The sequence below is a fragment of the Symphalangus syndactylus genome, chromosome 14 (genome assembly GCF_028878055.3).
Source record: "Symphalangus syndactylus isolate Jambi chromosome 14, NHGRI_mSymSyn1-v2.1_pri, whole genome shotgun sequence".
Classification (NCBI taxonomy): Eukaryota; Metazoa; Chordata; class Mammalia; order Primates; family Hylobatidae; genus Symphalangus; species Symphalangus syndactylus.
This window is the reverse complement of record NC_072436.2, coordinates 49,218,921-49,243,877: the sequence shown is the minus strand read 5'-3', so window position 1 is coordinate 49,243,877 and position 24,957 is coordinate 49,218,921. Positions and strand designations below refer to the sequence as shown.

General features: G+C 39.2%; 1 protein-coding gene across 2 annotated transcripts in view; it reads left to right on the top strand.

The window, feature by feature from the left end:
• The window catches only part of SLC9A2 (solute carrier family 9 member A2), a 93,930-nt gene extending 69,299 nt beyond the window's left edge, over window positions 1-24,631 (top strand). For both annotated transcript variants that reach the window (XM_055241367.2, XM_063616689.1), the window contains exons 6-12: window positions 6,833-6,922; window positions 7,464-7,534; window positions 14,401-14,562; window positions 15,737-15,833; window positions 17,882-18,013; window positions 19,192-19,282; window positions 21,425-24,631. In XM_055241367.2, coding sequence (XP_055097342.1) covers window positions 6,833-6,922; window positions 7,464-7,534; window positions 14,401-14,562; window positions 15,737-15,833; window positions 17,882-18,013; window positions 19,192-19,282; window positions 21,425-21,795 — 1,014 coding nt within the window. In that variant the 3' untranslated portion in view covers window positions 21,796-24,631. The remainder of the gene's footprint in view (window positions 1-6,832; window positions 6,923-7,463; window positions 7,535-14,400; window positions 14,563-15,736; window positions 15,834-17,881; window positions 18,014-19,191; window positions 19,283-21,424) is intronic.
• The last annotated feature ends 326 nt before the right edge of the window (window positions 24,632-24,957 follow it).

Here is a 24,957-nt window from a genome sequence, read left to right as displayed (position 1 = left end):
AATGAGATTTCACATGATGTATGATGCATTATTTGATACCATAGTTTACCATGAGAATTTTCACATTGTTTGAATCATGTTGCTTCTTAGCAAGCGATGTAGTCCCTTTATGAGGCTCACTATCATGTTATCAGAATATGGTGCTGTTTGGGGAATTTTTTTTTTTTTTTTTTTTTTTTTTTTTTTGAGACAGAGTCTCACTCTGTCACCTAGGCTGGAGTGCAGTGGCACGATCTTGGCTCACTGCAACCTCTGTCTCCTGGGTTCCAGCGATTCTCCTGCCTCAGCCTCCCTGAGTACTGGGATTACAGAAATGCACCATCACACCCAGCTAATTTATATATTTTTAGTAGAGATGGGGTTTCGCCATGTTCGCCAGGCTGGTCTTGAATTCCTGGCCTCAATTAATGCACCCACCTTGGCCTCCCAAAGTGCTGGGATTACAAGCGTGAGCACCACCCTGCCCGGCCATGGAATATTGAATGAGGAAACAATTCTGATTCCTTGGACATATGAGTTCGTTTTTTCCCAATATGACTGGTAATGTTATTTATATCAAATATAAGCCATTTCTCATATATGTAAATTATATTCAAAATTGGGGAGGGTGGAGTACAGTTATATAAAGTGCAGTTTTAGAGTAAGACTATTGTGGGTTGATATTCTAGGCCTGCTTTTTGCAGCCTCTGTGGGCCTCAGTTTACTTAGCTGTAAAATCTAGACAATGATCCAGGCAGCTCAGGGGAAATATGTGTATAGAGTATGACACCTGACACAGGGTTTTTGCCTCACGAGTTGCCATGTTTAATATAGTACATTAAGAAAAATTATAACGAGGCCAGGTGCAGTGGCTCGCGCCTGTAATTCCAGCACTTTGGGAGGCCAAGGTGGGTGGATCACGAGGTCAGGAGATCAAGACCATCCTGGCCAACATGGTGAAACCCTGTCTCTACTAAAAATACAAAAATTAGCTGGGCATGGTGGCACGTGCCTATAATCCCAGCTACTCGGGAGGCTGAGGCAGGAGAATCGCTTGAACCAGGGAGTCAGAGGTTGCAGTGAGCCGAGATTTTGCCACTGCACTCCAGCCTGGCAACAGAGCAAGACTCCATTTCAAAACAAACAAACAAGCAAAAAAAAAAAAAAAAAAAAAAAAAAAAGAAAGAAAACTTGTAACAAAAGAAAGAAAAAGGGTAAGTTCTTTCAATATACTTTTCTTTGGAAGGAAAAATGATTAGAATACAATAATTATTATGTAGTTAATCCCTATAATAAAAAGGGGCAGATCTCAAGAATTCTGTAAACGTACTAAGTGGTTATCTAGAAGTCCATCAAGTGCGAAGGTTAACCAAAATTCAAGAGATAGCAGCCTCTTTTGCACAACAGTGATGTAACTTACGTTAAGTCACTGTGCAGAACTGTGAAGTATGTGGGGTTTTATTATACTTGTAAGCTAACGGGTTCACATGTTACTATTTCCTGAATGCTACAGAAGACTCCTGAGTCAGAGACAAAGGACTTTATTGTCCATAACAAAAGCTGTAGCCACAGCCTTGTGTTGGTTTGTGTCAGTTTTCCACACCTCCTTGTCCCATGGGGGTGACACAAGGGACCCGCGATGGATGTCTGTACATGTCATGGGCTGTATTGCAGGAGGGGGACACTGAGTTTGGGGATATATTGCTCTCTCAGAAGGGTGATCTTACTTCATTTCTCAAGAGTGCTCATTGCTTGCAACCCTAAGAAATGGCCCAGGTGAAAAAGTAATGAAGGCCTGACATTCTTGGCATCCCCCGCAAGAACATGTGGGTGTGCTTAGGGCCCATGGTGGGGTAGCCTCTCCCAGCAATTACATGAATCTTTGCTGATTTAGCCTCTCCAACTGGAATGATGATGTTCACTATTTTATAGACCTTGTGAAGGCCCTCAAATGTGCCTTCATTTGTCAAATAAATGGTCATATTTTTACATATATACTGTTTAATAAGGACACCATCTTTATATTTAATTAACATATGCCATTATTAGGTGGGGTTCCATAGAATTTAGAATACTTTACAACAATCCTACAATAAAACGAGCAAGATGATCAGGCTTTTTAAGATGGAACAGTGTAGGTGAAAAGTTTAGGGTATGAGAGGAAGAGCAGTAAAAGACAGTTCCATGTGTTTTTGACTGTGCAGCCAGGTGAATGAAGGTGACATTTAATTTGGTGGAGACTACCTGGAGGGTATTAGGTTTGAAGGATGGGACATTATGTGCTCAGTTTTGGATGTGTCCATTTTGGACATATATATTTGCCTATTAGACATCAAAGCAGAGATGTTGGATAGGCAGTTTTATATATATACATATATATATATATATATATATATGAGTCAGGAATTTGGGGGAGAAGCCAGAGTGGGAGATGTAAATTTGGGATTCCTCAATATACAGTTTTTAACACACGTAAGTCTGGAATAAATTACTGAGGGCATAAGCATAGAAAGAATATAGAAAAGAAGGCATCTGACAACTGAACCCTGAAACATGGTAATATTTAGAAATCAAGAAAAGGTTGAGGAATCAGCCCAGGAGACCAGAAAGGGTGAACACTAAAGGAGGGCAAATATCAGAAGGTGTTATGCAGGAAGGAGGGGAGAGGCCTCTAGCAACTGTGACAAATGCAGCTGCAAGGTCACACAAAGTGTGAGTGGAGAGAGCGCAGGCTTGGATGTAGTGACGCCGTGATGAGTAGCCTCTGCACAAGAGCACTTTGGGTCAGTCAGGAGAACAAAACCCCGACTGGCTGGATTCGAGAGGGGAGGGGAAGAGAGAAATGCAGGGCAGGAGATATGGGCAACTCTGTTGAGGTTTCTTAGAGAAAGGAGATGGTGGCCAGAGGTGGATGTCTGTCATAGGATGGCTTTTGTTTCTGATTTTCAAAGATGGGAGACTGATGGTACAGGAGAGAGGGAAACCCTGATCAGCAAAGAGAAAGCTGGAGTTTAGGGGAGAGACGGACAGACATAGAAGGGGAAATCAATGTGTGGCATGGAAAGTGCTAAAAGAGAGACACACGGATGGGGACTGTGAACAGCTACTGCGACGCTTTAATGCTTCTCACTCCACCTATCCCATTCTAAGATAAACACTGTTTGCACAACTGCATTTATGATCTCTGTGACCAAGTGTGTGATGTGAGAAAGACCTTCTATAAGATAGCATAGCAGCAATAGTGATATTTTTTAATACATGAAAATCGTTTCTGCAAGTTTTTCTGGAAATTACCTGCTAAATCAGCAAGGAAATATAAGGCAGTTTCTCTCTCCCCCCATCCCTTTTATTTTGCAAATAGTAATTCCAAAAAAAAACACAAAACAAGAACTCGCTTTCTTCAAAAAAAAGGAAAAAAAAAGACGAAAAGAATGCTCATGACACTCACATCGCAGTTGTATTATTTTTGTTTGTTTGTTTTTCCCTCTGATATAAATGGGAGCTGGGGGATGCCGGGTGGGAGGAAAGTAGTGATGGAACAAGATGCAAAACAAATCATTCTTCCCGTTCCTCTCCCTGCTTCTGCTGTTACGTGATTCTCCCAGGAAGGCCCTGACCCTCAGAGGTGGTGTTTAGTTTGTATGCCAAAGTGAATGGACGGGTGAAAATTTAACTTGTAATAGCAAATATTTCTATTGGTAGTTTGATGAAAAACTAAGGATTTTATTTTTTTTTAATCCTGTATGGATGGTAGCAAGCTATTTTATTTTTCTAAGCCTTATCGGGTTACTCCCTGGGTGATCTAAATTAGAAATTTTCTAATGTGGTTAAAATAAGGTGCTTTCTTGGTCTCTGTTGTTTCTTTCTCCCTCCCAACCAGACACCCAGGCTCCTAGAATATAACATCCAATGTTGGGGGCTTAATATGGCATACACAGATGTCACATACTCTGCCTGCAAAATAGATGGATTGAAGAAGGAAGGAAAGTAAGAAGGGAGGGAGGAGATGTAAGGCAGCCTTCATCGAATAATTCTTATTGGGCATGACATGACTATTGCAGGCAATTCAAAGAGAAAAAGGGCGACTATTAAAAGGGACTGTATATACGAACACATATTGTTATAAGCTTTACGATTATAAACATAAATATATAGTGCTTTCAAAAACTTGAGTTGATGGGGTGGTAGGCCACACTTGCTTCCTGGAGTTGATGAGTTGTGTTTTATTTATGGTAGTGCATTCACTTCTAGATCATCTGTAGGGTGGAAGGAATCAACATATGGACTGGGGTAAGCCCTGTGTCCTATCTTTATTTTATGTCCTGTATTTACAAAGACTCGTGACTCACTTATTACTTACTAAATGAACACTGATAGGAAAAGAGCATGTGAAACAGCAGCTTGTGTCTTTAGAACACATTATAGAGTTTTAAAATTTACATTGATTTTGTCAACTTTTTCTTGAGCTATTATTAAACTACTGGCTTCATGGAATCTGGAACTTAGTGAAATCTCCCATCTCTGCAAACCACATGTTTACACCCGTTTTCATTTACATAAGTTAGAAATTACAGAACATGTGTTGATTGGAAAACTGCTATTACCTTTTATGTTATCTCAAAGCAGCAGACTGAAATACAAATAGAACACAAGATGTGTTTTATACCAAATTTGGTCAAAATCAGTTCACACTTCAGAAAGTTAAAATGAAAGTTAAGCTGAAAAATGCCCAGAGCTAGACTGATGGAAAAAAACCAATCACCTCCTTTAAAAAAATGGATGTGTGTGTGTGTCTCAGTCAGTTTGCATTATCAAAAGCATTCTTAAAGTCTGAAAGACATGAGGAGAGATGAGATGAAAGTCAAATGCATGGCAGGGAACATCCCCCTATATAGTCACCCTCTGTCCCCGAAATCCTAACTACCCTTCCTACCCATGTATCCTTCCTGCCAGGAAGTAGTGGCCATCTGCCCACCAAGCAAGAAACTTGGGAATCTTGACTCTCACACCCTCCTTACCTGCCCTGTTTTGTGCCAGTATTGCATTACTTTTAAGTATATTCACTGACAGTTCGTTTTCATGTCTGTAAGTTCCCTTTCAGTCTCCTTTTTCTAAAATCTTCTGGTTACATTTACTTTTCTAGGTTGATTTAAAATCAGCCTCTCAAGTTATGTTAAAAGTCTTCAGGAATATGACACTGGAATTGTATTGCCAATACATGTTAGTTGAGAGAAAACTGTCATTACAATATTGTTATCCTGTCTAGGAATTGTGTTTTATTTCCTGATATCTCAAAATATCCTTAATCTTCTTCAGTTAAATTGTATAGTTCTCCTTGTAAAGGTTTTATGCACTTATGATAGGGTTTCATACATATATAGAGATAATGGAGAGTATATCTATGCATATTTAGTATCTATATAGAATACTAGTGTTTTATATAACATATTATTAGATACTAGTATATACTTATTAGATACTAGTATATACTAGTATTATATATATATATATATATACACACTTTTTATATGTTTTTTTCTTTGCTATTGTGTAGGTGTTTATTCTGTTACATTTAAAAATTAACATCTGGGATGGATTGGGCATTTTGAATTTGTGTTAGTCACTGTACCGAATTTTCTTGTTATTTTTAAATGAAAATATATTATTTCAGGTTTTTAGGACAAAAACTCAATCATCCAGGAGCAACAAAAACTTTGTCACTTCATTTTCAGTACTTATACATCTAGCTCTTTGTCTGTCTATTCTTCTCAGTTGACTGGGACATGCAGAACTGTGCTGAAGAGAGACAGAGAGCTGAAGAGAGACAGAGATAGAGCATCCTTGTGTTGTTTCTGGCCCTAATAAAAATGCTTGTAATGTTTCATTTTTAAGTGATATGTCCACTATTGATTTCTGGCATATGTCTTTGTCACATTACGGAATTTTTCTCCTCCTAGTTTACTGAAGAGCTGATAGTTCTCCACCTTTCCCGAGTTCACTCATGAACATGCCCAGACTGGCCGCAAGTCCCCTCTCACTGTGGTGCTTTGCTGTGCTGTGATCTCCACTGGGATATGCTTCTAGCATCTCCACCACTGCCCGCCAGTGTCTCCTCTGCCCCAGGCTTTCCTTGACCTGCTTCCTGTGCTAGCCCTGTCATCCCTCTTCTGCTTACTTTGTAACTGTTTTCTGAGGTATCTGACTTTGTATAAGACTACACACTCCTAGAGCCTGGGTCCTTAACTATTTATCACTGGGTTCCAAACGCCCAAGACCCTGATACGTGTGCAGTAGAAACTTAGTGAAAATTGTTTTAATACATGAACAAATGAAGGAGTCATTGATAAGTTTTCTATGGATAATACAACAAGTAGGTGATTCCTCTGAACTGGATAATACTTTATTATTATTACTATTATTATTATTTTGATAGAAAGGGAGTTTCACTATGTTGCCCAGGCTGATCTTGAACTCCTGGCCCCAAGTGATCTGTCCACCTCAGCCTCCCAAAGTGCTGGGATTACAGACATGAGCCACTGCACCTGGCCTACTTTATTATTTTGTGTAATGACTTTCTCTGCTTCTTCCATTTTGTCTTTGTTTTTGTTAGGACATGGTCCTTTTAAAATATGCCAGCTCTTTGAAAAGAAGGAAAAATTAACAAAAAGTTACATTTACTGTGTTAAATCTTGGTCGCCAAATATCTTTTGTCATTGCTTATCAAAGCTTAGGAGAAGTTACCCTTGAATATCAAAATGTAGTTTATAAAAAATTCACATTAAAAATTTTATATTAAACAATTTATAAATTGTATAAATATATATGAAATGCTTAAATTGTGTTTCCTGTTCAGGGAATAACTATTCGACCACTAGTGGAGTTTCTTGATGTCAAGAGGTCCAATAAGAAACAACAAGCTGTCAGTGAAGAAATCTATTGTCGGGTAGGTGTTAAGAGAGTGCAATAATTTTAATGATAAAGGAAAAATATTTGAATCAGTCAAACAGCTTGGTACCACGTTGTCCATTTCCTGAAGAAGAAGGGAATGGCAGGGTGAGAGGGAGGAGGGCCTGAAGAAGGTATTTGCTGGGGCAGTATAGAATAGATATGGCCCCACGGTAACTTCTCCAGGTTAGCTTGCTAAACTCCTGCATGAGTACAGAGTCAAGAAGTCCCCTCTTTTTACTTCCTTCAGCCTGGACATGTTCCTACTGCGAAATTATTACCATATTCCATACTTTTCAGAATTATTAACAAACTGTTATAGGTGAGCAAAATAATTGGAGACTTACCTAATATTGACGTGACAAACATTTCATCAATTTCTTTGAAAATGAACTGTTTAATTGCTTTTGGTAATAAATAATAAACAAATAAGAAGCAAAAGCCATGAAGGTCTTTGGAGTTTAGAAATGATATAAGTAGAGTGAAAATTATTGATTTCAGGTAAAGACTAATTAATTTGCCTGCTTTTTCTGTTTCAGTTTTTTGACCATGTGAAGACTGGAATTGAAGATGTTTGTGGACATTGGGGTCACAACTTTTGGAGAGACAAGTAAGAAGGTCTTATGCCATTGGGTTATGAAGTGGCCCAGGGTCACTCTGAAAGCAGGACTTACTGATTTGTATTATTTTTTAATTGGAAATCTTTCCTGTGTTGTATCATAGTATGTCCTCTAAGATAAAGTTCAGCTATAACAGAGATGTGGAATAATAGTAGCTTAAACAAGGTAAAAGCTTATTTCCCTCTTCTGTAAATAGCCAGAGATAGGCAATTTTAGATTTAATAGATGAGGTTTATTCCAAGCCTCCCCAGGGTCCAAGGACCCTCTGTCTAGTTGATCCACTAAGAGTAGCCTTCATTTCCAAAGTTGCCTCTTGAACCACAATGGCTGCATCAATGTTAGCCATTAGAGGCAGCAAGAAGGATGAAAGATGATGAGGAGACAAAGCATATTTGCTATTAACAGCTGCCTTCTAACCAAAACCATCAGAAGCTGTCATATGATTCTTCTGATCATTGGCTTGGACTCAGTCATGTGGCCATTTCTCTCTGCAAAGCGGGCTGAGGAATGTGATCTATTTGGCTGAAAACTAGGCTTCCATTACTATCCATTTTGCCACACACGGTGGGAGACTTTGTCAAATGCAGAGATTCAGACCATCTAGGGATGTAAACAGATGAGCAGAAATAACTTATATATATATATATAAAAAATTATATAACATATATAATATAAATAATAAATATTAATATATATTATTTATATTATATATAATATATATTATATAATATAATTTTAAATTATATTATATATAAATTATATATATTTATATATTGTATATAATATATAATATATTTATATATTGTATATAATATATAATATATTTATATGTTATATAAATATATTATATATAAAATTATATATACATTTATATTATATATAAAATTATATATATTATATAATATATATAAAAGGCTAAAATTATCTGAAAAAATACATACATTTATATAAATGCACATACATACAGGCACACACACACACACACACACAGAGAGAGTTTACCATTCTGTAAAAGACTCTGTGTTGGATAAATACAATTCAATACTGGTCTTCAAGGATCTTAAAGTTGAAATGGAAAAGGTAGACTAGACAGGCAGAATTAGATGCATGCTTTAATATAAACCGAGAAACAGCATTATGGGTCAAGAAGTTTGGTTCAACTCTGACAGCAGAGCTAGGAGCAGTGGCGTACAGGAGCCAGCCCCCACTTGCTAGTGGGAGTTCATCAGGTACCTCTCTTCCTGACTGCACATTTGGCACCGTCCAGAGTGCTTGCTTGAATCAGGGCTTATATCATGGAACTGACAAATGCTACAAATCAAGGCCCTTTTTTTTAATAGAGCAATTTGTTAAACATTTATTAGCACATCACTGGCTAGGCAAGACTTTTGAAGGCAGCATTTAAGCTAATCCCTGGAGACAGAAGAACACGTTTTAAACTACATTTGGTAGATCCCTCTTGTTTTATTTTTCCTAACTTGCTAACAGATTTTTTTTTCCCTCCACTGCTAATTTACATGAAATTGACCAACCTACCAATGTCTGCAACTTAACACAAGGGAATTTTTTAGTGTTTCCTGTTTGCTCATATATGCTGGCATAATATTGGGCTACATAAGAAGTATAAGTCATGGACTCAGGCCTCTGAAATTCTGTAATATTATAGACACAACAAAACAGTCACACAGCAAGCAGACTCCTGTGTGTGTGTATATATGTGTGTGTGAGAGAGAGACCATTAGGTAATATAATGAGTGACAAAGACTTTCAGTGCTAGAACAACCTTTACAAGCTTTACAGCACTGTTTACTAACGTAGACAGGGCCCTGGGACTCAGCCTTACTATATAATGAAAGGAGAAAGATTTTGTTTGTATGGAGAGCATGCCCAATTAGCTACACGGGAACACAAGGTAATAAAATTAAGCAAATTATATTCTCCATTGTAAAACTATTTTTTAAATGGCTATTTCTCGTGGGAAGTATTCCCTTTTCTGGAGGCAGGTGGTAGACCAGAGATACTATACATCTGCTCTATGACTCTGGACCTTCTTAGCATGGGGGAGTCCTCGACTGTGCTAAGCCAGTAGAACAGACCTTTTTGCCTCTCTTCTCCACTGTTTTCATAGCAATGCCTATTTTCTGCCTACCTTGTTCCTTTCAACTCAATCGCTTTCCTCCCTTTCCCTAGCATCCCCTCAGTACTTTTCTGAAATGACATATGAGAGGCGTAACCCAGAACAGCTGGTTCCCTTTCCAAAGTGAGTGTTAGGTTCAAGATATCTACTGCTCCTCTGCCTCCCAAATGGGGGAATATATATTGGCCTCACAGAGTAATGAGGCCACCTGGTCCTGGGGCACTGTCAGAAGAGGTATATGCTGTGGTCACTTGGGTTTGGTCTGGAACTCGGGAGAAGAAATGTCAGAGAAAGTCTGGCTACGTCTGTCTTTCAGGCAGAGACATTATCTCTGGGGTCCATGAGTCTGCCCCAGGCACACATGCAAAGGCTGCCAGACTAATTGGCTGTAAGTCCTAAAGATGGGAGAGCCAACCTTGCTCCGTGCCTGAAAGGTAATGTTACATGGCTAGCATTTGCCACTGCAGTGGATACACTTCTTTTAATAATTTTGTAAGCATTGATATATTTCCATGCACAACTTTTTTTCCAGGAAAATTTCAAAGTTTCAGCACCACATCCCCCTGCACCTACTTCCCTGCTCTACCTATGATATAGAGTGTCATAGACATCATAGATGCTGTATATCATAGGTAAGGCAGGGAAGTGAGTGCGGGGGTTGTGGTGCTGACACAAGACATCTTAAAAATGTGGCTGGGCGCGGTGGCTCACGCATGTAATCCCAGCACTTTGGGAGGCCGAGGCGGGTGGATCACGAGGTCAGGAGATCGAGATCATCTTGGCTAACATGGTGAAACCCCGTTTCTACTAAAAATACAAAAAATGAGCCGGGCGCAGAGGCGGGCACCTGTAGTCCCAGCTACTTGGGAGGCTGAGGCAGGAGAACGGCGTGAACCCGGGAGGCGGAGGTTGCAGTGAGCCGAGATTGCGCCACTGCACTCCAGCCCGGGCAACAGAGCAAGACTCTGTCTCAAAAAAAAAAAAAAAAAAAAAAAAAAAATGTGTTCTGCTGAGATCACATCCTTAGTGATTGTTAATGTTACTAAAAATCAGCATCAAAAAGAAGCGATTGTTTCAGGCATGTTGGGTATCTTTCCCTTTTCTCTGGAATCCTTATGCTGTGGATTTCCAGTGGTTCTGCCAGAGAATTCTTGAGGCATTTGATCCTTTGAGAATGAAATGAAGGGTGATACAGTAGGGACCCTTCTCAGTCTTGGCACAAGCAGTCTAATGATTGTGAAATAGAATGCCTACGTGTAGCTTAGCAGAGAAATGAAAGGTGTGGAAATGAAGCAAGGAGAATGCACTATCCCTACATGAAATAGAGCAGATGCCATTGTTCCTGGTGCTTGTTCTTCCTTTTACTTCTTTCTAGTGAAAAGCTAAAACAACAATAATAATAAAAGAAGTTTTAAAAGATGTGTTGCTGTCAGGAGTCCTGGTCCAATGGGCCTAACATAAAACTCCAATAAAAAGTAGGAAAAAGTAGACCCAGTCTTTAGTGTAGTGGCCAGCCAAAAATAAAGCACATTCAGGATGGCTCTTCTTTAATTATTCAGAGCCCTCTAGTATTTAGAACAAAGAACTATCAACAAGAATGTAGGTTAACATTGATTCCTTTCACGGCACAGTTGTGTCTATAAACCTCCTTGGGCTTATGGTGATCACGTAGTACACTTATTTCTTTCTCAACAAATATTTATTGCATACTGCTTCACTTACATATTGGCATAATAATGTTGTGTAACAAACCATCCCCAAAACTCAGCTGCTCAGAACACGTCATTACTATTAAAGTGCATGAGTCAAGAGGCTGATTGGGGTTGGGCTTGGCCAGTTGGGGCCAGGCTTGTTCATGTGCTCCAGTGGGTTGGCTGGCTGCCAGCTGATTCTGGCTAGACCTATCTGGTGTGATTGGGGTGAGGTGACTCTGCTCCCTGTGACAGTCACCTTTGTCCTCAGACTAAGGAGCCACTCTGCATATCCTTCTAATAGTGATTGTTGAAGCACAAGATTTAAGCCTCCATGTGCAAACCCAGGTTAAGCCACTGTTTCTTTCATTGTGTCTGCTAATAGCCCACTGACCAAAGCAAGGAACATTACTGAGCACTCTAGCAAGGAACAGGGCAAAGCAAGTAATCTACGCCATGGTGGAAGGCCATTGCCAAGTAATATGGCAGAGGGTGTGGATACAGGGAGGACTTGGGACCAAATGACTCATTCTACCACACGTGCTTATAGTGTGCCAGGTACTGGTGACACAGAAAAAAAAAATCTCTGCCCATGTAGACCTTACATTCTGTGCTAAGAGACAGAAAGTAAGACAAGTAAATTGTATGTCATGCTAGAAAGTGATAACTACTATGGAGAAAAATACATCTGGGCAGCGAGATGGGGACTGCTGGGGGAGGAAAGTTGTGTGCAATTCTAACAGGATGGATAGGAAGGGTACTTTTGAGAAAATGATTGTCAAGGAAAGACTTAAAAGAACTGTAAAAAGTAAGCCCTGCAGGTATCTGTGGGAAAAGGATTCCTAGTAGAAGGAATAGTAAGTATAAAGACTCAGAGATGGGAACACTGCTGGTAAGTCTTTAAGATAGGAAGGACACCAGTGAGGCTGCAGCTAAGGAAGAGGAGCACAGTACCAAGAGGGGCAGATCCAGATTGTGTAGGAAGTCACAGGGCATTGTACTTGTACCCAATGAAGATGCAGAACAGTTACATCATTAGACATATTTTAACAGGAGCACTTGGGCTTCTGTAGGAATGCAATGGTGGAAGCAGGAACACCAATTAGATGCTCACTACAAGAATCCGAGAGAGAATGATGTCTTGGACCTGGGTGATAGCATTAGATGTGGTGGGAGATGGCTGGATTTTATATATATTTTGATGTGGAGCCAACAGAAATTGCTGATGGAGCAAAGATTTGGAGTACTAGTCTGCTAGGGCTGCCATAACCAAAGTACCACAGATTGAGTGGCTCAACAGAAATGAGTTGTCTCATAATCCTGGGGGCTAGAAGTTAGACAGCAAAGTGTCAGCAGGGCTCATTTCTTCTGAGGGCCATGAGGGAAGGTTCTGTTCTACGCCCCTCTGCTTGGCTTGTAGATGGCTGTTTTCTCCCTGCCTCTTCACATCTTCCCTCTCTCTGTATGTGTTGGAACCCAAATCTCTTCATTTTATAAGTACACCAGTCATTTTGGATTTGGGCCCATTTTGATGGCCTCAACTTAATCACTTCTGTAAACACTAGATCTTCAAATGTGGTCACACTCTGAGCTACTGGGGATTAGACTTTAACATATGAATTTTCGGCGGGACGCAATTCAGCCCATAACATAGAACATGAGAAAAGTAGAAGAATCCAGGATGACACCAGAATTTTTGACCTGGTGGAGTCATCGTTCGCTGATATGGGAGGACTCTGGCAGAATATCATTTCAGTTTGAATATGTTAAATTTAAGATGCCCCATAGATATCCAACTGCAGATGTTGAGTAAGTAGCCAAAAGCTCATATTTGGGGTTTGGCCGAGAGGTTGGAGCTGTACATACAAATGTGGGGGTCATTGGCATAGAGATGCTATTAAAAGCTAGGAGACTGGGCAAGATGGTGGTGGGAGTGAGTGGCAGTATGAAAGAGGACCAAGAACTGAGGCCCAGAGCAGTCCTACATTAGGAGGTTAAAAGAAGAAAACAAAACTGAGAGAGAGGGTGAGAAAGAGGTTGGGGTACCCCAGGGTGGTGTCCTGGAAGCCAAACAAAGACAATAGCTTAAACAAGTGAGGGCAGGAAAGATGAGGATTCATAAATGCCCATTGCAATTATATCATGCAGTTCACAGACCACTTTGATAAGAGTAGCTTTAATGGAGTATTGAGGCAATGTGAATGTTCAAGAGAGAATCAGAGGAGAGGAATTGGGGAAAACAAACAGTGATAACATTTCTGAGCAATTTTGCTAAAAGCAGAAGTAGAGACATGGTAAAGAGAGAAACATATGTATTTAATCTGTAATTAATGAATACTAGATTTATGTGTGTCAGGGACATATGCAAAAATGTAGCAGTATATGTCATATATACATATATGCGTATGTGTATATACATTAGCAGCATTTAGCTAATCTGGTCATTTTATATATTTAGTATGTGCCTACCGGTATATATGTGTATGTGTATGTATGTATATATGTGTATGTGTGTATATATGTATAGGTATATGTATACATGTATACATATATGCATATGTGTATATATATACATATACATAGATACATATATACATGTATATATGTATATATACATGTATATATGTATCTATGTATAGATACATATATACATGTATATATGTTTATATACATGTATATATGTATCTATGTATATATACATATATACATGTATATATGTATCTATGTATATATACGTAGATACATGTATATATATGTATCTATGTATATATACATATATACACATAGACATATATGTATACATGTATATATATACCTATACATATATACACACATACACATATATACATACATACACATAAACATATATACCGGTAGGCACATACTAAATATATAAAATGATCAGATTAGCTAAATGCTGCTACTAAGTATTTTGCTGGGAATGGTGGAAATGATTTTATCGGTAAAAACAACAACTATTTTCTTAGTCAATCCAGTATTAATTTATTGAAAGTTTCTTTATTTACAGGTTTAAGAAGTTTGATGATAAATATCTGCGGAAGCTTTTGATTCGGGAAAACCAACCTAAGTCAAGCATTGTATCTTTATATAAAAAGCTTGAAATAAAACATGCCATTGAGATGGCAGAGACTGGGATGATAAGTACTGTCCCTACATTTGCATCTCTAAAGTAAGTATGGTCTTGCAAATAAAAGTTAGTATTGTTAAATATGCATTGATAGTATTTTGAAACTAGTAATAATAATTTTTAAAAAATTATTATTAATTGATCCGCCCCCCTCGGCCTTCCAAAGTGCTGGGATACAGGCATGAGCCACCATGCCCAGCAACAAATACTGAGTCATTTTTCTAGGGGCACGTACAAGGTTAGGTTCCTTTGAGCCTCTGGTCACAAAATTTTCATCAGCCAATCAATATGTAACCTATTTGATGTATGTTTATGTTTACAGACACCTTATTTAATATATATCACTAATTCATTAACATTGAATTCATGGTCAAGAACACTATAAACTCATCTATGATTAAGCTTACTTAACACATTTTCTCCATAAGGCACATCACAGGCTTCTTGTGCTTGGGAACTCTAGGCAGCACTTCAGCAATGCCTGGGGGCCATTTAAAGCAGCAGAATTACCAATAAATAACATAAAAATATAAAAAAATCATGTCACTAAATAGACTGTGAGAAGGACATTATTTATAGTGTGAGAGTGGAAGCAAGAAAGCAAATGTCTCCTTGTTCAACATCTTCAGGAAAAGTGTGTCAAGTGACTCAAATTTTTTGTCACTCTGCATATGTCTGTGAATAACTGCAAAAATACTGAAATTCTGATATTGGGTTTATAAATCAATATTAGCAAGTAGGTGAGGTGAGTTCATGATTATGGAACCCACAAATGAGGATTGACTGGATATACATACATGTTATAAATGGTGTGTTTGCAAATACTTACGATGAGGTTTTTAAAATATGAAAACTTAATGGTAAATTGAAGTCAACTAGGTTTCTGTTGGAGAAAACTATTCTATTTTACTTTATTTATGGAGTGTTAGAAATAATAAAGTGAGGTAGCATTATAAGCCATTGTAGTTTTTCTTCCTTGAAAACATAATGACATGAATAGACTCTGAAAACTTGTGAATTGTTAAACTTGCCATGAATGATTTTGAAACTGAAATAAGAGTTACAGAATTTGGAATTATTTTAAGTTATTGAATAATCCCTAAGTGCTATTTTTAAAAATTAAGACTCGTCTTAAATACTTATATCCCTAAGGAAGAAAATCAATGATTCTAATATTTGTTGAAAGGTAAAATACTCTTTTTCTAAACTTTCACAGTGATTGTCATGAAGAAAAAATAAGAAAGGTCACATCCAGTGAAACTGATGAAATTCGAGAACTCTTATCAAGAAATCTCTATCAAATCCGTCAGCGAGTAAGAATAATTTATGTAGCAAAATATTTACTTACCTTTGGCTAACAGGATGCCTTCTGGTTTTGTGCTGTAATTGGAGGCTGCACCATGACACTGGGCTCAGCAGGTCCCATGCTGGGCATCTTCTCTCCTTCTGTTTCTCTCCACCCCTCTTCAGGGTCCTACTATCCTCCTGGACACCATGGCTGAAGCCTTGGGGTCCCCAGGGAGTTCTGCTGCTGTGGGCTTGGATATAAAGAAATACACATGTTGACTAATTTTAAAGAAATGAATTGATTGCTGTTTGTTTTAAAGAAATAGTTTTATAGCTTAGACTCTTAAAATGGGTCTCACCCTACTTGTTATTTATAAAGTGCTATAGTTTCTTCTCTTCTGAGCCACTTCTTTCACTTTGTTTCCATTGTTAGCACGTTAGTCTAGTAATTTGCTAACAAAACAGCTAAGGAGTAGAGAGTGTCCTCAATTTTCCAAGCCCCATTTTAGTGTGTTGCATGCATTAACTCATTTAATCCTCCAACGAGTGGTAGGTGTTACTGCTGTCGCCATTTCACAGATAAAGAAATTGAGGCACAGCGAAGTGAAGTGGCACATGGGCCACACAGCTTGTCAGGAGTCCTCCTTGCTCATGTGGGGGCTGTTTCAGTAGCTTCTTAGCTGGTCTCCCCATAAGGTGTCCCCATTCCATCCACATGACTCTTGCCTGACCCTTTTTCCTACAGTACCTTTTAATTTAAAATGAAACAAAACAATATTTGTGGCTCCCAAGCTAAACTATTCGTTGAAAATTTGGACTCTATTTCCAAGTTCCACTTTATCCAACCATATTTCCACATCTCCCTCACCCATCTGCTCCCTGAAACACCCAGGGAGTGAGAGGTTCTGTTTTTGTTCTTTGGCCCAGGTGGCCTTCTCGCTGTCCCCTGGGAGCATCTCACCCCTTCCCATCAGCTGGTCCAAAGCCTCCAGGTTTTAAGGCTCCCCCAACAGCCACCATATTATTCCCATCCTTGTGGTTAAATGGAATAGCACTTGGAGCATATACTGTACCATGTAGTTGCAGCACTTATTTCCATGGTTTTGCATAATTTTGTTAGCCTTAGATGCTCAATGAGATGGTAAACTCCTCAAGGCAGGAATGAAGCCTTGTTCTGTGTTACGTTTGCATCTCTCAATAGAACCTAATATATTTCTGGACACAGGGATATTCCCAAGAAGTACATATTTATTCTATCAGAAATGAATTTAATTATTATTTATGATTTATTTTAGGAAGCACATTTCTATATAGCCTATAAAACTAAAAGTGGATGCCATGTACAGCCCTAGTTTAGAAATTTTACTTTTCAAACACTGGGATGTAATCATTGTGGGGAGTGTCACCAGCTCTCTTCATGTGACAACTCAGTTGAAAAAAGGGAACATTCTGAAGTTAATCAGAAGGGCATGGCACCACCAAGTGGCTCAAAGTGGTTTGTTTTTAATGTCAGTAATTCCTGTTCAAAAGAGACTGCAGGATGGTGACTTGTATTTTATTTCCAGATATTCATGATGGCTAATTACCTACAAGAGACTTCAAGGTAGACATGGCACTTGATGAAATCAATCATTTTTCTCATTGATGAAAATCACACTTTTTAATGAAAAACAAACCTTATGATCTGACTTTTATTAAAGGATGAACTATGTGGCACATACCTGTAATACCAACTTGGAAGGCTGAGGTGGGAGAGTTGCTTGAGCCCAGGAGTTGGAGGCTGCAGTGAGTTATGAGTGCCACTGCATTCCAGCCTGAGTGACAGATCAAGACCCCAACTCTAAAAATAGGAAAAAGAAAAATACACAAAATGAAAAGAAAATATAAATTCTTTGAGGATCTGAAGACTGTTAACTTTTATACTCTCAATTTAATTTTTTGCTCTGCACAGAAGTTATAAGTGCTTAGCTGAGGTGCAGATCCAAAGAAATGTGGTAAAGTCTTGGAATTTCTGGGGAAATGATCAGGTTTTTGTTTTTGTTTTTTTAATGTCCTCTGTATGTTTTCATTTCAGACTTTATCCTACAACAGACACAGTCTGACAGCCGACACAAGTGAGAGACAAGCCAAGGAGATTCTGATTCGCCGGCGACACAGTTTGCGAGAAAGCATTAGGAAAGACAGCAGCTTGAATCGAGAACACAGGGTAATTGAGTGTGCGCCTCTGGGAGACTTCCAGGGGTGGAGCCCCTAGCCATTCCATTGCTCAGCTGATGGTATCATCAGCTCTGCCGATCAAGTGGCTGTTGAGGGTTCTCTGAGGAGCTGCAGGAAGGTCAGGGTGGCTGGGGGAAGTGAGTGTTCACAGGTAGTGTGGCCAGCATTGCAGTTGGTTCAAGGAATTGTCAATAGATAAGGAAAGCCATTTAAAAACAATATTGTGGGCCAGGCGTGGTGGCTCATGCCTGTAATGCCAGCACTTTGGGAAGCCAAAGCCAAGGCAGGTGGATTGCCTGAGCTCAAGAGTTCGAGACCAGCCTGGGCAACACGGTGAAACCCGTCTCTACTAAAATATAAAAAAAAATAAGCCGGATATGGTGGTGTGCACTTGTAATCCCAGCTTCTTGGGAGACTGAGACAGAAGAATCGCTTGAACCTGGGAGGTGGAGATTGCAGTGAGCTGAGATTGGGCCATTGCACTCCAGCCTGGATGACAGAGCGAGACTCCTTCTCAATAATAATAATAATAATAATAATAATAATAATACTGTGATATATTGTTTTCACATAGCAAGAATTGAGGCTTATTTTTAATAATATCCTATATTGTGTTGTCAGAAATCAAAATGGTTATATGTGAACAAGGAGTTATTTTATGTGTAAAATGTAGCAGTGTTAATTAAAAGTTAATTTAAAACACTAGCGAGTGGTATTTGAAATGCCAGTAAATTAGCTGTAGTAATACTTTTTGTTCTACTGATATCATTTTTAAGATTTATTAAAGTAAAAAGAAAACACCTTACATATATATATATTTGTAAACATATCTTCTTCCCCACACATGTAGGTTCTAAGTCTTTCTGGCAGTACTTTTATACATAGATGTTTCAGTAGCTTTTCTTTGAGAAGACCCAGTGGTTTTCATATTTGTTTCTAATTTATTTCCCACTTATTTCTATTTCCCTTTGTAGGGATCTCCATTCTATTTGGAAGAGATTTAATTATTTCAAGTTATAATAGTTACAGCCCCTCACAAAGTAATTTTGGAATCAGGAATTAAAATTCTGATTTTTAACATGAAGTTTTGCTGTACAATGTTTAATCTTTAATGTACAATAAGTGCCATTTGTATAGTTTAAGTAAGATTTTATATTTTTTTTACAGGCTTCCACTTCAACCTCCCGATATTTATCTTTACCTAAAAATACAAAGCTTCCAGAAAAGCTACAAAAGAGGAGGACTATTTCTAATGCAGGTAATGAATATAGTTGGAGCAGAAAAATTTTAAATTTATTTGCCAATGTTTATAATCTAGACAAATTTTCCTATTATTTTTCTTCATTAAGAATGAGTTCAGATGAGAACACTTAGACACAGGAAGGGGAACATCACACACCAGGGCCTGTCGTGGGGTGGGGGGAGAGGGGAGGGATAGCATTAGGAGATATACCTAATGTAAATGACGAGTTAATGGGTGCGGCACACCAACATGGCACATGTATACATATGTAACGAACCTGCACATTGTGCACATGTACCCTAAAACTTAAAGTATAATAATAATTAAAAAAACAGAATGAGTTCAAGAGTTTGCAAATCTAAAATAATAACGGGGTGAATTTTAATTTGCATTGCAACCTTTTGGAATGGCATTCTGGGCAGATTCTAAAGAATCCAATCAGTCATTTTCCAGAAAATATTGTCATCATGGGGTTCAAGGGCAGGTAAACAGAAAGTTGTAAGTCTGCAAATGTTTAAGTAATTAAATTTTTACAGTAATTCTAATATATTTCCGTGAAAGCAGCCATATATTTATTCTGGCTATAACTATAAAGCTTTGTTATAATGTCTAATATTTTTAATGTGATGGTTATCTTTATGTAGACACCGAAGCCATTGTCTGTGAACCCCAGAAGAACTATATTAGGATTTCATGTTATTGAAATGTAGGATGTCTCAGGGAATTAATGCAGAAATAGAAAACCAAATACCATATATTTTCACTTACAAGTGGGAGCTAAACATTAGATACACAGGACACAAAGGCAGGAACAATAAACACTATGGGTTTCAAAAGGGGAGAGGTAGGGAGCCGGGCAAGGGGCAAGGGTTGAATGAAAAATTACCTATTGGTACTATGTTCATTACTTGGGTGATGGGATTATTAGAAGCCCAAACCTCAGCACCATGCAATATACCCATGTAACAAATCTGCATGTGTACCCCTAGAATCTAAAATAAAATGTGGGATGGGGGCCGGGCGCGGTGGCTCACGCTTGTAATCCCAGCACTTTGGGAGGCCGAGGCGGGCGGATCACGAGGTCAGGAGATCGAGACCACGGTGAAACCCTGTCTCTACCAAAAATACAAAAAAATTAGCCAGGCGTGGTGGCGGGTGCCTGTAGTCCCAGCTACTCGGAGAGGCTGAGGCAGGAGAATGGCGTGAACCCAGGAGGCGGAGCTTGCAGTGAGCCGAGATCGCGCCACTGCACTCCAGTCTGGGTGACAGAGTGAGACTCCGTCTCAAAAAAAAAAAAAAAAATGTGGGATGGAACAATCATTCATTACCCCTCTTTTTTTTTTTTTTTTTTTTTTTTTTGCTTGTTTAATTAACTGAGAAGAGGGAAGCCTAAATGATGGCTGGTGATAAAGGAGGGTGAGCTGAGAATAATAGGGGGAAGACAAGGCAGCACTGAATACTTAGAACAGTGGCCCATGGTCCCACCAGCAAACATGCTCTCAGTTCCCAAGAATCTCAACTCCTGGACAAGCATTTCGTTCACTGCTCTACCCATAGCACTCTAGCACCTGAATCTGGTTCCAAAGCTGTCCCCTCCCTTTGTTTGCAAAGGGTTTTCGACCTTTTGTGGAAATGTAAAGGAAATCAGCAAAGCCATGTTTGAGGTTCCAGATCAAGGCAAGAATCTTCTCCATAGCAGGTGATTATCAGACTGCCTAGTGTGTGCCAGATGCCAGGCTGAGCCCTCCTGGGATCATTCCTGTGGGGCAGATGAGCACAGCTGCTACTGCCAGAGGGGCTCGGTTGGAAACCCAGCTCCACCACCTACACATACCTCTTGAACCTAGTTACCCCATCTGTAAAGTAGGTGATTGTGAAGACAAAATGGGCTAATGCATTTGAAAGGGCTTGGGACAGTGCCTGGCACACAGTAAGCTCTTCAAAGTTAGCATGAATATATACTTGTGGGCATGGGTGCTCTTGGGGGTTATGTAAGATGCACAAGGCCACTCACCTAAAATTAGCATGAGCCCGCTAGCCTCCCCTCTCCCCAGAGCCCCAGGACGTATCAGTTGCCTGACTCACTAAGGTAGTGAAGTTACTTGCAATGCCTTCTCTCTAAAATGCTTGCCCACCTTGTCTTTCACTCCATGATAGATGGCAATAGCAGCGACTCAGACGCAGATGCCGGGACCACCGTGCTCAATTTGCAGCCCAGAGCCAGGCGCTTCTTGCCAGAACAGTTATCCGAGAAATCCCCCCAGTCCTATAAAATGGAATGGAAGAACGAGGTAGATGTTGATTCTGGCCGAGAGATGCCCAGCACCCCCCCAACACCCCACAGCAGAGAAAAGGGCACCCAGACGCCAGGCTTACTACAGCAGCCCCTTCTCTCTAAAGACCAGTCTGGCTCAGAGAGGGAAGACAGTTTGACTGAAGGCATCCTGCCCAAGCCGCCACCACGGCTGGTCTGGAGGGCATCGGAATCTGGAAGCCGGAAAGCCCGATTTGGGAGTGAGAAGCCTTAAGAGAAGCAGCGAAAGCAGATCTGAGTGTCTGACCCAGGACAGCTGTGGTTTGTCACTCTGAAACCTGACACAACAGTGGAATCTGTGTAAAACTCTCTGTGCATCTAAATACTTCTGGAGGCGATAGATTCATGCCACGGATAAATGAGGCAAATCCGAAGAAAAGGAAAATCAAATAAAAAATAGTCCCACAAAATGCCTTTTGTGACTTATGGGGAGCAATCGTATTATTTGCAGGCCTGAAGAAAAAAAAAATGGTCATGTGTGTCTTTATTGAACTTGAATGAATGACAGAACTTGAATTTTTTAACACACCCTTGTTGGTGAAGATTTTAATATATTACATATATGCTTCAAATTTTATTTATGAAAAAATATGTATATCTGTAATCAGTTGTTAAGTGAATGGCACTAAAATTATCGAGAACAGCTTTCTTTCCCAGGGGTGAAGGATGGCGCTCAGGGGTGACTCCTAAGCTCAGGGTGGAAGCTTTTCCCTGTCCTGACCTGATGGAGCAGGCGGTAAGTGAAGAGCACAGCTGGAAGCAGACACCTTATGACTCAAACCGGGCAAACAATCGGAACGTCATGCAGAAGGAATGGCCTGACTCCCAGAGCACAGATTGGAGGCCCCAGGACTCCTATGTACTGAGAGTCTACTGGTTTTTAACTTGTTCCTCTGTCTACCGTGTGTTTGGGGGTGACATCTAAATTCTATTTCTTCTTCTTGTTTAAATGGTGCAGAGAGAAAGGATGCCCAGGCATCCACCAGCTTATTGTGTTGACAGATTTGGGAGCAGCTTTTGATGAAGTTCCCACCCATGAGGGTCCATGTGGCAAGTGGGGCCACAGGGCAGCACCTGGTTACAACTTGCTGGTGGGTTTTATGTTGTGCAATACTAGGAGGAGGAGGCAGGTGATCTAAGCTGATCTATGATCATCTGCTTCAGTAGAATTTTTCTGTAGTGTTGTTTGAATTTTGAGCCTCCAGGTTAGAGGCTCCAAGCAGACAAAGAAGAAAGTTTGTAGACACAGTATTCTAACGTTTCACAAGTTGATGAGATATCAAGTTTTGAATTTTATTCAGGAAGCACTTTGGAGAATGTGGGAGTCCTACTGTTTTGCACTAGTCTGTAATTTGTTACCTCTTCCCATTCGATAATATACTAACTCAGAATTTTCATATAAAATTGAATTCTACTCATTACTTTTTAAAAGTACAGCAGAAAGAAAAGAAGAGGAACCTAAGCATTCAAGATTAATATTTGATTCTCTATCTCTTGACTGTAGATTTTATTGGCCTTTTTTTTTCTAAATAATTCTTTAAAACTTGACTGGAACACGCCTCTGCATTTCTGAGTGTAGAGATTAAATGAAGCCACTCACAGTCCTTTGATTTCCCGCTGAAGATACCCCAAAGGATGCAAGTGCCTACAGTATTATCAGGAGGAGAACATGAAAATATTAAGACAAAAATCCTCAGCAGTGGTTCTCCACCCCTTTTCCACCTCCACCAGCAAGGAGAAGTCAATCTACACTTTTTTCTCACGTTCTAAAGTCTTAGAATACTGCTGGGTTGTTGAGCATGAGACAGAGCAAAGGTTAGATACACAAGGTACAAGTTCATAGGAGCACAATTCCTTGATCTAGGGAAAGTAGCATAGAATGCAATTTGAAAACTACAGCCTTAGGACTCTGTGCCAAAATCTCTATTTTAAATGAAAATATTTATATAAAATATTTATTCTGCTTAACACAAATTAAAACTGACATAAAATTTTATGATAACATGTTTCAAGAAATATGATGTAATTTTTGAGAATGCCAAAAATCAGTTTTCAGAAAAGCTACGGTATGAAATCTGAAAAGAAACATAGAAATTGAAAGTGACCTTAAAGAATAAATTTCCTAATTTTTCCAGGTTTCCTATGTTTATAACCATTATAAAGAGTTTAACTTTCTGGAACTGAAGGAGAAAACATGAAAATGTTTATATTACTTCTTGTTAAGCAGGTAGACCACATTCAGCTTTCAGTAATTCATCCTTATAGAATTTGGATGACTATGTATAAAGGAAAACTTAAATCTTAATTATTATCAGTTTAAATTTTTTGTTTGTTGAATGACAAAGGCAATAAAAATAAATTTGACTTTATTTGGCTTTTTCTCTATACTTTCTTCTTTTTGTAATTCTTAAATTCTAGTCACTAGTCATTATGAAGGAGAGTATTGACTAAATATTTTCACAATCTAAATTTCAGTAGTAGAGAGAGCCCTAGCCCTTTGTAAAGGCTTTCCTTCGTCCAAACAACACTTGATCTAACCAAAGTTCCAATGTGACTGTGGATTTTTGATAGGTCTTTGGTGTTGGTTGTAACAAAATTTGATTTGAACTACCTGTAAGTGAAAAGTCGGGGTTTATTACTTTAATACATAATGCTAAGGGGAGACTGTTGGGAACAGTTACGTCAACGAGCAAACTAGAAATTGGCTTCAAAGTCTGATACTTTTAAAAGCATGTGTTTTGTGTATATGCTCACAAAATGTCTGTGAAGAGATTTCTTTCAGCTTTTGCTCAGCTTTATGGTGGGGTGTAGTGTTTTACCTGGGCGGTGAGGGTATTGATTTATATAAAAACTGTAGACAAACACAGTACAAGTCTCAGCACGTTTTGCATTTATTGTACTGCCCAAATTGTGTTTATGTTAAAAGTCACGTTTCATAATCTGCAATATTTTTGTCAAAGTGCACACTGTACTTTCTTCTTAAAAACTTGATTAAAGAGATCACTTTGTCCGGATAAAGCAGCTGTTGGCATTATCCGCTGAGGCTTGAACACCATGTGCTGATTCTCTCATCAATCTGAAAAATAACCCTCGTGGCTCAGAACACACGAGGTTAAAGTGTGTGGCTCACCGCTACTTTTTATCTCACTTTTTAACCAACCCTTTCTTCAACCCCCTTCTAAGGAAAGCAGAAGTCCCCTTTGGGTACCAGCTGTGTGGCATAACCATGGCTCCTTGTCCCTGACAGATGACACCTTCCTTTAGAATCCCCCAGCATCATCCACTCTGCGCCTAGCTGACACCCTCAGACAGGGATCAGCTGCCCTGGGGGTGTGCAGGTCAAATATGCAGATAGGGACTTTGCAGACCACTTCAG